Source organism: Ambystoma mexicanum, chromosome 6q (assembly GCF_040938575.1).
Source record: "Ambystoma mexicanum isolate Mex_15411 chromosome 6q, UKY_AmexF1_1, whole genome shotgun sequence".
NCBI lineage: Eukaryota > Metazoa > Chordata > Amphibia > Caudata > Ambystomatidae > Ambystoma > Ambystoma mexicanum.
The window spans coordinates 768,590,918-768,603,311 of NC_090937.1; the positions used below are offsets into that span (position 1 = coordinate 768,590,918).

General features: G+C 47.0%; 1 protein-coding gene across 2 annotated transcripts in view; it reads left to right on the forward strand.

Moving 5' to 3' along the window:
- Window positions 1-12,394, forward strand: part of TMEM131L (transmembrane 131 like) — a 909,664-nt gene that overhangs the window by 826,286 nt on the left and 70,984 nt on the right. For both annotated transcript variants that reach the window (XM_069631301.1, XM_069631300.1), the window contains exon 30: window positions 3,277-3,355. In XM_069631301.1, coding sequence (XP_069487402.1) covers window positions 3,277-3,355 — 79 coding nt within the window. The remainder of the gene's footprint in view (window positions 1-3,276; window positions 3,356-12,394) is intronic.

The window sequence follows — 12,394 nt, forward strand, 5'->3', positions numbered from 1 at the left end:
ATTGGCCCACCCACCCCACAACTGTGATGGGGGAGTTTAAATAATTACTGGGAGAGGCTTTAGTGGACCGATAGGCCAACCTCCAGTGGTGGCGGTCTGTATCAGACATTTCTGTTCATGTGTGATTAGCTAGTTAGGTTGGCAATTTTACTATATTTCCCTAAGGAAGTTGAAGGGTGTTTGAAGTTTTATTGCACTCTCAGGAACCATGTATGCCTTGGGTTGTCTCTACAGAACATGGATTGAGGGCTTTGGGCTGGATGTGGACAAGTGGAGTGCCTGTTTGTTTTTAGCCTGAAACATACATTTTTTGCATGACATCTAGCTTTAGCTAGGTGCAGAAACGCCAAGATTTTCCTGAAAAGTAGATTCTCCTTGTGCAGAAGTATGAAAAGGATTGTGGATGATGGTCAGCAATGAAATAAAATGTCAGTAAACCTTCTATTCAAATGGTTTTTAGTTTGGAATAAAACTATAGGACATCATGGGAAATCATGCATTTAAGGATTTAAATACGTAGCAACTAGCTCGACAAGAGGGACATAGTGGTGTCGTCTTTCTGTTTACTGCATTGTGTATGTAGTTAAGGCGTTTTCCAAACATTTCTTTTAAGGCAGATTGCCTTAACATTCTTGATCATTTAATTATAGATTGAGGATTTTCCATTTTGAAAGCACATGCTAAATTCCCACATTCACTCTTACAAGCCCACCACGTTCTACACAGTTCTACCAATATAGATACTCTGCTGTGCACTCCACGCATACTCAGCAGTGACATATGGGCTCCAGCTGTTACCTCTGGGAACTCAATTGCTACCCCTGGTTTAGAGGTAGCTGGACAACATCACAGGCAGAACGCAGTCACAGAAAAGGCCTTTGACAGGGTATATTGGATCTTCTTGCAGCATACATTGTATAAATGTGGCTTTGGGTGGGGCTTTATACATCTATTTAAGACTACATAAGCTATCAAGGTCTGTAACCTTTGGTTATCTTAATGTTTCCCATTGGCCCTAGCCAGCATGATCAATGGAGAGGGATTATAAATTAAAGTGCATAATGTCTGTAGAGTCGCAGGTTTCAGGCCCCTCTGCTAGCACTTCAGCAAAGTTCATGACCAATAGTAGGTCATTGCACATTTAGGTTGAGACAGGAGTCTGTCCTTTTATTGTCCCGGTGCTCTGGCTGCATTTATGAATCAGGGTGAGAATATCACGGGTACTGTAACCAGCTTGGGAAAGGAATATTTTTCATATGCAAATGAGCTGGTGCTTTTGGTCTCCAAAGCAGAGACCCACTGTAGACTATTCCTTAATATCTGGAGAATTAAGAGAAAGCATCCAGTCATGCGATCAATTGGAATAAAGCTGCCTCATTTGTCAAAGGGGAAGACCTTGCACAATTCTGGAAGGGTTAGGAATTATCTGGATTATCCTGTTGTGAGTTTAGTAAGGAATGTGCTTGCTTTGATGGAGATGAACTTAAAGCTGATTATTCAGACTATCAAGGATGACTTTGATGAATGGATTAAGGTGAATCGGTCTCTGTGGGGGGCAAACTGAATGTGAATGCCTTGAAAACGGGCATCCAATATCTGTGCTGTTTTCGCTCTCTGTCTGCAAAAGCTACTTATACAAATGCTCCTGATAACTGTGAGCCACACAATAAAAAGGTGTTGGGCTTATATGGGTCAGACTCGGGGGTTAACCTTATTTTTTCTGTATGTTGCTGCTACTTTCTGGGGGACCCCACCAAACCCCTGTAATGGTTCTAAATTCTTCTGGTGGATGTGAGAGTCTACCGTGACGTCCCCCCGGAGGAAGCTCCGTTATAGAAATGAGACGCCGGACTCAGTGCGCAGTTTTATGCACATCTTTATTCGTAATACTAAAGTGTTCCTCCCCAACGCCCCGGAACTGCTCCCTAAGCCTGCGTCACTTCCTTTGTCCTGCCACGTCACCATGGCCACTCCCTTGGCCCAATGCCCGTGATGGACTGCAGTTAACACGACATTACAGTGGACATGGATAGCGCCAGCTATGCTAAAGCTAGTACATGTTTGACTTGAAGGGCAGGAACACCAACTTTATGATCTTGGCTGAAAATCTCTCTAGGTAATCTCAACTGGAGATTGTGGGGGTATATGCCACCCATCAGCCTCTAGGATCACCTACTTAAAGTGTGTTATATATATTTTTTATTTTAATTATTTTTTTTGTTTTGTCCCGGACTCGACTATGTACAAGGTCAATGCCTCCAGAGCAGTTCCTGTATCTGGAAATGATCGCTGCATGCTCAGTTAGGATGAACAGCTTAATTGTAGACATAATGTAGCAATCTGGAGGTTGATCTGGTGTTCCATACAGGACTCGGACTTTGACTCAAGTCGAATTTGCAGCAGAAAGTTGTTTTCGCGCTTTACTGGAACTTGGTGAGGATGGTCAGACTGGGCCTTAAAAAATCTGATCTTTGTTGAGTTGGTGTTCTGGTCAAGGGGTGTTGACTTATCTTTTCTTGGAGTGTCACACGTCATTCCCTTCTAGGGGGGAGGTGTTGGATTTGGTGAATATGATGGTGAATATGTTTTTCGGCAGCTCGGATGATGCCCTCTTGCTGGTGGTGCTGTTACACCATCTAAGTAACAGGTGCAGTTGTGGCACAGCGCCAGTGTGTTGGCTCATGCAAACGTGCTCTCTGGCAAAGATTCCGATACTGCGAGTTTGGAAGTCTAGAACGTGGCCTATCTATGTCAGAGGATTAGATACTTAAGTTTCAGCTGATCACCAAATGGGTAAAACATGAAGAATGTGGCCTGAAAGTGCTTCGATACCAGGCAATCTAGATCCCCTTCTATGGTTGAATGGCTTGGCTATGCGGACTATGGCTGTGTCCTGGCCCTTTTCCCCAACCTCGCTGTTCTCTAGCGTACTTTACATTCCTAATGTTCATCCTATATGCCAATTAAATTTATATAACTAGGGCCTACAAATAAGGCCCAAGAAAAAGCTCTTGAACAGTTGGAATGTATGTAATTCTCTTATCTCGTTAAAGACATTTTAAAGTTTTGCTTTTACCAGAGGCTAGTTATGGTGATCCTATTTCTTTCCTAGAGGTTGGGAGTGTCATAATGTTGAAACGATTCGCACATTAAGTCTAAACTAGTCTGCGTCCTGTATGCTTCAAAAGTGTGTTAGTGTGTCTTTTCTTTCATGTTGGTTCCTTTGTAGGTATGTAGTGTGTGTGTTGGCTAAAAACATTTCTTTTTTTCCCTTAGGGGAAAATATGCCCCAGAAGGAGTATCCTGCTGAAAGTCCTGTTACACTTAATTTAACTCGCAGCATTTGCAACAAAAGGTAAAAAAGTACATCGTTGTATGCTTGTCAGACTAAAAACAGTGATTACTTTTACTCTTTATATTTCCCTTCCTGAAGGTTTAAAAAAAACACTGTAGATTTGCTAAATGTGATGCAAAGTGGTCTTCTAGCTCCCTTCTGCCCCATACCGTTGGCCTGCTTTGCATGGCTCTGTAAGAAAGGAAGGTGGGGGATGTTAGTGGGATAGCGGAAAAGACAGATGCGGAAATAACACCTGTAGTGCTGATGGGTGCAGGTCAGAAGTCCCAGTTACCTGTATGTCAATATGAACATTTTGTTTTTTGTGAAAGGTATGTATGGGCACAGGCTAGGTGTAAAGGGAGGCACGTATGAGAAATAGATTGTGAGTGACCATGGAAGTTGATAGAGGGAAGAGTAGGGTTCGAGTCTGTTAATTGCTGGTGGTCATTTGACTGGTAGAGTGAAGTGTAAGGTGGGACGAATCCTTGGATGTCGTCCCTTTTCCCATGGGGGCAGAACCCTTTTCATGTAGCCAAAGCGGTGCAGCCACAGTCCAATAATGACCCCTGGGAGGGGGGGGGGCGTGCACGGCGGGAGGATCAAATGGGGGATTGAACACCCTCATGGTATGAGGAATGACACACTAGGGGAAACGCAGTACCTTTCCGCCACAATCCCAGCTCCCTCAGCCTCTTACCCTCTCCATGGTGCAAGACGCCTCAATTCTTCAATGTACACAAACAAGATAGAAGTCTGGCCTCCTCTCAGTTATACTGAGACAAATAAGAGCAGTCATGACATCCTGAAAAATAGTACTGCGATGAAGATGATGCAGGAGTGCAGAAGAGCACCCCATGGAACCGCTGTGACCAGACCAGCCTATTTAGTTTGGTCCAACCTGACAAACAAATAAAAAGCAGGGGAGTACTCCAAACAAAAACCAGTCCTCCTTGGAGGAGCAGTGAGGAAGAGGACTGTGTTTTCTGCACCTGAGAAGGAAACCGGGACTCTCCGGGCATGGTTGAGTGCTCTGGAGCCAGACCCGAGATACTGGCTGGGACGGCAGGCAGGCGGACGAAGATGGCAGGTGATCCCAGGTGTCGGAAGCGAGACGGCGTCCTGAAGGAAGGTCGGTCCTGTGCAGCTGCTGCAGACCAAGCAGAGCCTTCGCAAGCACGGGTCCTGTAGCTGACGGAGGAAGCTGGGACAAAGCAGACACCCTCGCAGGCAAAGCCAACAGGTACATGATGGGGAAGGGAACCACTAGGAAGCAGAAGAAGTTGTAGCCAGAGAGAAGGGGGGAAAGAATACCCTGTACCTAGGGTATGGGACCCTGATGGGTGGAAGAAGTTGTGCCAAGCCAAAAGGGGAAAGGAATACCCTAGGCCCCAGGGTGTGGGACCCTGATGAGGAGAAGAGGTGGTGGCAAGCGAGTAAGGTAGAGGAAAACCCCAAACCGAGAATCTGGGACGCTCAAATTGGTCCTATATGGTAGTGCTTGGCAGGAGAGAACACCAAGTCTACCTAACAGATTGTTAAAGCCAGACGAGTCTGGTGTGAAAACCCATATAAAGGAAGACAGTTGTGGCAGAAAGTAGTACTTGGCAGGAGAATACACCAAGTCTACCTGGGTAGAAATACAAGTCTGGGACTTGCACCGATATAAAAACAGTTTAAACTACTCTTCTTAGTCCCAGTACCGGGGGGTGGGGGAGAGAGTGAACCTGATTGACTGTGTAAAAGGAAGAGAAACCTGGGGAACGGAGACAACCTCTAGGATTGTGAACATTGTGCCAAAGTCAAGAGAACCGAGACATTCTCTTGACCCACATGGAACTTTGTTTTTGCACCATTTGGAACCTCGCATTTGGAACTTTTTTAAAGAACTGTGAAGGATCTGCTAAGTAGACACTCGTTTGAACCTTTTGGTTAAATTATTAGTGTGAGGGCTAGACATAGGGTTTTGATACAATGGTGGACAATTATTTAATTCTGACATCCTGATGGACGATTTTAAGATTCATGTTGATTCAGGGAATAAACCACCCTTTTTCCCAGGTTCCAAGAAGTAAAGGAAAGTGAGACCACGGAGAGGGATGAAAAAGGGTTTGGTGAGGAGGATGAAGAAATGAGGTTCACACTAAAGATAAGGATTATGACATTGTTGAAAAATTCCCTGGCCTTGCCTTTGCGCAAAGGTACGCCCTATTCTTGTGAAAGCATTCTTAAAGGTTGTGTCTGAGCACAAAGGTAGATAGGAGCACCTTATTTTCTATTTAGAGGGGCTCAAGGGGATATTACGAATGAGGGACAACCAAGATCACAAATTGTCCTCCCTAGAAGCCATAAGAAAATGGTTTTAGAGATCGCACATGCAAACTTTACTTCAGGTCATCTAGGCACAGCCAAAACGCAGGGCAAAGTAATGCATCTCTTTTTTTGGCCAAGTGTGTATGTGTTCTATCAGCATGTACTTTATATCAGAAGACAGCCCATCCTAATGTTCCACCTGCCCTTTTACAGCCTCTGCCAATAACAGAGGTCCCCTTCTTGCGCATTGCGATGAACTTTGTTGAACCATTGGACACATCGAAAATGGGGAATAGATACTTACCTGTAATTAATGACTACGCCACCCGCAGGCCTTCCCATGTGGAATAATTCTTCCCAACACATTTTTAAACACCTCATACTATTTTTATGCAGGGTAGAATTCCCAAAAGAGATCCCAACGGATCAGGTAAATCATTTAATGTGCAAGATCATGGGGGACGTGAAACAAATGTTGATAATGAAAACACTGAGAACCTCAGTTTCTGATGCTTGTTAATCTGCTTAGAATCACATGCTGTGCATATGGTCCGACATTCAGTGGTAACTGCAGAATATGCATCTCGTCTTTCGGGGACTGAAAGGGGACGTCGGCATAGGTGTGCCTGTAACACTATCCCTATCGTGACGTGTAGTGTACCCAAAATCCCTCACGCGCTGAGGTCCCACAGATTGTTTTTTTCCATCCAGATAACTGGTCGCCCTATAGCGGAGCTCTTACATAAAAGACGTTGTTTATCCTAAACTGATTTGTCGGTTATTTCCCCTTAAGTCATTTTGACAGCAAGAACAACTTTGACGAAGACTATGGGGGACTTGTCTACGGCAATGGATTTCGGAGCCTAAAGATCCGGTGGCTGAAGCATCCACGTGGCTGGGCCCTCTGGCTGGCCTTTACAGTAGGGAGAGTGGGGTCGGGGTCGTCATATTTCTGTCGTCTTTCCTCTTTCCCCCTCTTTACCCTATAGGTCTGGTCATCTTTCCCTTTTGCTATGGAAATAACTCCTTTTAGGTTCTGCCCTAAGTGTAGGGTCAGATACCGTGGAAGGACGAGCACAGGACGTGCAACTCCTGTCTCCCCTTAGATCACAACGAGAAGCGATGTGCGGCTTGTAAACTCCTTTGGCCTAAAACCCTTAAGGAGCATGGTGTAAAACGGTGGGCCGCGTACGGGATGTCGCGGGTGGACCCTTCCTCCCCTACCGCCACACCCGCCAAAAGTGACAGGGGTACCTCCATTGACCAAACATCCATTGCGGATGTGATAGACCTCGAGGCGGACACTTCTAGGTCCTCCACGCCCGTCCCCGACCCTTCAAGGCCTTACTCAGGTCTCGCTTCAGGGACAACACCCGGCGACAGGGGCGTACAAAGACATTACACTAAACACACAACCCCTCTACCTATTTCGACGGGTGCGTTTTTTGGGGGATTCCTCGGATCGTTCAGATCCAAAGCCTCCCCCGCATTCGCAGCTGTGTTTGACTGGGCATCCCAAAACAAACAAGGGCGCTACCCCTAAATGAGGTTTACACGTCGAAGCGCAGAATTTTGACGCTCCAACAGTCCCGAAAGGCCCGGTAGGCCCAAAAACTACGACTAGGCCTCAAGGCGAAAAACCTACCACTAGGCCCTCTAACGCCGCGTTAGGCGGTAAACCTACCGATAGACCTTCAGAACCACTATCCCATGCAGAGTCGGCGGAAATTAAGCACAGTATCGCTAGAATTACTTTGGCGGTTGGGCTTATACCTCTTGAGCCTCTTTCCAACACATTGAGTGACAAATTTCGGCGTCAAGGGCCGGAAGACAATGTTTTTCCAACCGTTGGCCCTTCTAGTTCCTCTAAATGGACAAGGGAGAAATTTGAAGGGTGCATGGATTGTCTGGAAAAAAATATTTCTTTTTCTGAACATCCTTCCCCGAAAAGATCTTGTGGAGAACCTAATCTTCAATCTGCTGCACAGTTACAAGAGGATCAGCCCTCAGTCCCCGTCCATCATGAAGACACTATACAAATGGATACTTATCAGGACATTTACAGTGAAGGTGAAGAAACTTCCTTCCTGCAGGGCTACAATGAGGACCAGGAGGATGCCACGAACAATTGGGAAGAAACACACCAAGTGGGGACGTACCCATGGACACTGATGTTCTGTGCTTGGATTCTCCTCCGTCCACCCCGGCCCGCCAGGCCTCACCTGTAGACGACCAAATGGCCTTCAATGCCATGCTAAGGAAGGCAACAGACCACTTTCAAATCACTCCTCAAGAGGCGGTGCCTGAGCAGGACTTTGTGGAAGACATTCTGAAGGAGAAACCCCCTTCTAGCCAGGCCATTCCCCTCCTTAATTCTATTAAGAGACGATTGGCTCCCTCCCTGGTGTCACCAGCTCAGACCCGGGCAGTGAACCCAAGAGCAGAAAAGTTATTTCGGCCAGCTCCTTCAGACCCTCAATACATTCCCGATTCCCTGGTAGTGACTACCACCCGGAAACGGGCAGGAGTACCCATTGCTACGGGGGAGGCGCCTCCGGATAGAGAATCCAAGAGGTTTTATGCCTTGGGTAAGCGGGTTACCTCGGCTGCCGCATATTCCACGCGCATAGCGAATAATACCACGCTGCTGGCAAGTTATACTGACGCTCAATGGAACCTTGTACAGAAAGGTCTCCAGGAGGTCCCAGAGCCTATCAGGTCCAAGCTTCTTACTATTGTGGCCGAAGGCAGACAAGTGAACTAGAATGTGATAAATAACACTCTGGACACGGCTGAAACAGCAGGCAGGTCTCTGGCCCAGGGGACCTTGCTTAAAAGGCACGCTTGGCTTCGTACCTCAGGGTTTAAGTCTCAGACACAGGCTGCTCTCATCAATAAACCCATTGAAGAAACTAACCTCTTCGGAAAGGCGGTCGGTGAGGCCCTAGAAACAGCCAAAAAAGAGCGTGAGACTCTTAAGTCTCTGCAACAAATTACTCAAAGTGCTTCCCCCCAGAGGGGAGGTAATTCTCTTCGGTCCTTTGAGGGCAGTCCCATGCAAGTCAGAAAAACTATGGCACGGGAAACTTTAATGCTGGACAAACTTCAGGAAGCCCCGCGCACCAGGGGGTCAGCGACGCAGCAAAGCTGAGGTAGAGGCCCCAACCCTAGAGGAGCCGCAGCCTCTGGTCAGAAATGACCATCAGATCCAGGTCCCCTCCCATGTCACCCCGGTCGGGGGGTGTTCAACATCTTTCCTCACGGCATGGGAGGGGATAACTTCAGACCATTGGGTCATTAAGACGGTCGCCCATGGGTACTGCGTGGAATTCTCCCGACCTCCACAATTCAGGCTCACAGCGCCTCTCACCGGACCATCTGGTGATCCTGAAGCAAGAGGAGGAAGCGCTGCTGGGAAAGGATGCCATAGAAACCGTCCCTATTCTTCAGGTAAATAAGGGCATGTATTCAGTGTACTTCCTTGTACTCAAAAAGGACATCACCATGCACCCTGTTTTAGACCTGCACCCAGCAAACATTCATAAAACCTCAAAAGTTTCACATGGTAACACTACAGGAGATGATCCCACTGTTGAAACAGGGGGACCACATGGCAACATTGGACATGAAAGATGCATACCTTCATATTTCAATGTTGCCAGCGCACAGGAAATATCTGAGGTTCATGGTAGAGGACAGGAATTACCAATTCAAAGTGCTCCCCTTCGGCATCACCTTGGCGCCAAGGGTGTTTACCAAAGTACTGGCAGTAGCAGCAGCACACCTGCGCAGAAGCAGCAGCACAACTGCGCAGACTATCTGTCCTGGTTTACCCTTATCTCGACACCTGGCTCATAACAGGGGACTCGTACGTCACATGTTTTTTGAACACCCAAAAGACCGTAGACTTTCTGTTCAGTCTAGTCCCCAGTCAAGTAAAACAATTTCTGGGGGCTCTAATCCGGACAAAAGATGGCCTAGTCTTCCCCTCCAACGAGAGGGTTCAGAACATGCTTTTTCCGATCCCTCAATATGTAGCCAGTCGGGAGGTGACGTTACGCAAGGCCATGCGTTTGCTAGGGATGATGGCATCATGCATATACTTGGTTCCCCATGCGCGGCTGCGCATGCGTCCCATGCAAGCGTGGCTCAACAGCCCAGTGGTGTCAGGCCAGCGGACAATGAGAAGATCTGGTAGTTGTCTAGCCAGCCCTCATTCTCTCTCTGCAGTGGTGGTCAAGAGAAAACCTTCTGAAGGGGAAAACCTTCACCACCCCTGCAGTGGAAGCCACTCTCACGACAGACGCATCTATCACAGGGTGGAGGACTCACCTGCTTCAGCAGACACCGCATGGAGTGTGGTCCCCACAAGTAGCATCCAACCACATAAACTTACTGGAGCTATTAGCGGTGTTCAAAGCATTAAAGGCTTTTCAGATGCAACTACAAGGGAAGACGGTGCTTATTCTATCAGACAGCACTACAGCCATGTATTACCTGAACAAACAGGGGGGCACACACTCTCCAGGGCTAAAGTTGTCCCAAAACATTTGGATTTGGGCTCTCAAACACAAGATGTTTCGTTGTCCCAACATGTTCCAGGTGAACTCAATCTTCTGGCAGACGTGCTCAGCAGAGATTTCCCTCTGCCCATAGAATACGAATGGCATCTGCACGAAGACATCGTGTCCAACGTCTTCGCAGAATGGGGCTTACTAGAGAGAGACCTGTTCGCGACTCACGAGAACGCCAAATGCCAAGATTACGCCTTCAGGTACCCCGAGAACCGATCCCAGGGGAATGGTTTCTGGATAACATGGTCAGGGAAATTTGTCTACGCTTTTCCCCCCTACTTCCCTTCTCAACAAGATAGTGCACCAGGAACCAGTCACCATGATACTGGTAGCTCACCAACCCTGGTTCGCTTATCTGATGGAAATGTCCCTCTCCCCTCCAGTAAAACTACCCTACCCGTACAACATGTTGTCTCAGGACAGGGGGGAGACCCTACACCCATGCCCACAAACTCTGAACTTAGCTGCCTGGCTCCTAGGGTCATAGAGTTTGGGCACCTACAGCTCCCTCAGAGGTTCATGGACATACTTAGGTAAGCTAGGAAACCTAACACCCGTTATTGCTATGCCAGCAAATGGAAACGTTTTGTTATCTGGTGTAATACCAAGGCTGTCCATCCTATCGATTGCTCGCCCACACACATTGTGCTATACTTAAACCATTTGTTGGACACAGGGTTGGTCTTCAATTCCCTGAAGGTTCATCTGGCTGCTCTTCCAGCCTACACCACGTCACAGCAAAAGGGGTTGTGGTGGAAGATACCGGTAATTAAGGCTTTTATGGAAGGGGTTAAAAGAATGTATCCTCCCATTTCTCACCCAGCTCCTGGATGGGATCTAAATGTGGTTTTAACCAGGCTCATGGGATCTCCCTTTGAGCCAATGCATAAAGCAAGTCTAAAAGACCTTACTTATAAAATGGCCTTCCTAGTGGCTATCACTTCTATTAGAAGGGTTAGCGAACTACAGGCCCTTTCTGTTCTAGTCCCTTTTGTTACAGTCCACAGGGATAAGGTAGTTCTGCGCACTCATCCCAGATTCGCGCCTAAATTCATCTCGAAGTTCCATGTGAACCAATCGATTGAACTACCTACCTTTTTCCAGAATCCCACTAGCATGGCTGAAAGAAGCCAACACACACTAGATGTGTGTGGGGCAGTCATGTTCTACCTGGAAAGAATGAAACCACTGAGAAAAACAAACCAATTATTTTTTTCAGTGGCAGCTGGTAGAGAAGGGGATCCTGTCTCTAAATCAGCTCTCAAGGTGGATTGTCAAATGCATCACACTATGTTACGCTTTTGCTAAGAAAGAACTGCCCTTCAAGCCTAGAGCACACTAGGGCTTCCATAGTATTCATTGCAAATGTTCCCCTAGAGTCCATTTGCAAAGCGGCAACCTGGAGTTCTGTACACACCTTTATAAAACACTATTGCCTAGACACTCATTCTAGGTCCGATTCTCAGGTGGGACAAGCAGGACTAAGACATCGTTTCTCTACTGTTCCTTCTCACAACCCAACTCTGGGTCCTGCTCGCTAGTCTATGCACAGCATGTGATTCTAAGCCGATTAACAAGCATCAGAAGACATGCATTACTTACCGTAATAGCATTTCTGATGATTGTATCGGCTTATGATATGATATGGCATTTGTAACGCGCCTATACACAAGTGTTTCAAGCTTAGATTCACATGCGCCCTCCCTACCTCCCCGCTCGGGGTGGAAGGAACATAGATGCCTTACTACTTCTCTCTTCTTCATGTACTCACTCACAATAGCCTTGGGCTCCCTCATGGCAGAACAAATACAATCGGAGGGACGACATTGGCGCGTGATGGATTTTGGGTAAACTTCACGTTACGATAGGGATAGTGTTACAGACACGCCTATGCCGACGTCCCCTTTCGGTCCCCGAAAGATGAGATGCAATACTCTGCGGTTGCCACTGGATGTGAATCTAAGCAGATACAATCATCAGAAATGCTATTACGCTAAGTAATGCATGTCTTATCACCCCCAAATGAACAGACTAGTTGAACGCTTCAAGAAAACCCTCCAAAGCATTTTGAAGAAACAAGTCACTGTGAATGGCAACATTTTATGGTTATGGTTTCCTGGGCATTGTCTGCCATAAGAAAGGTGCCCCAATCTTCCCCATGGTTCTCCCCTTT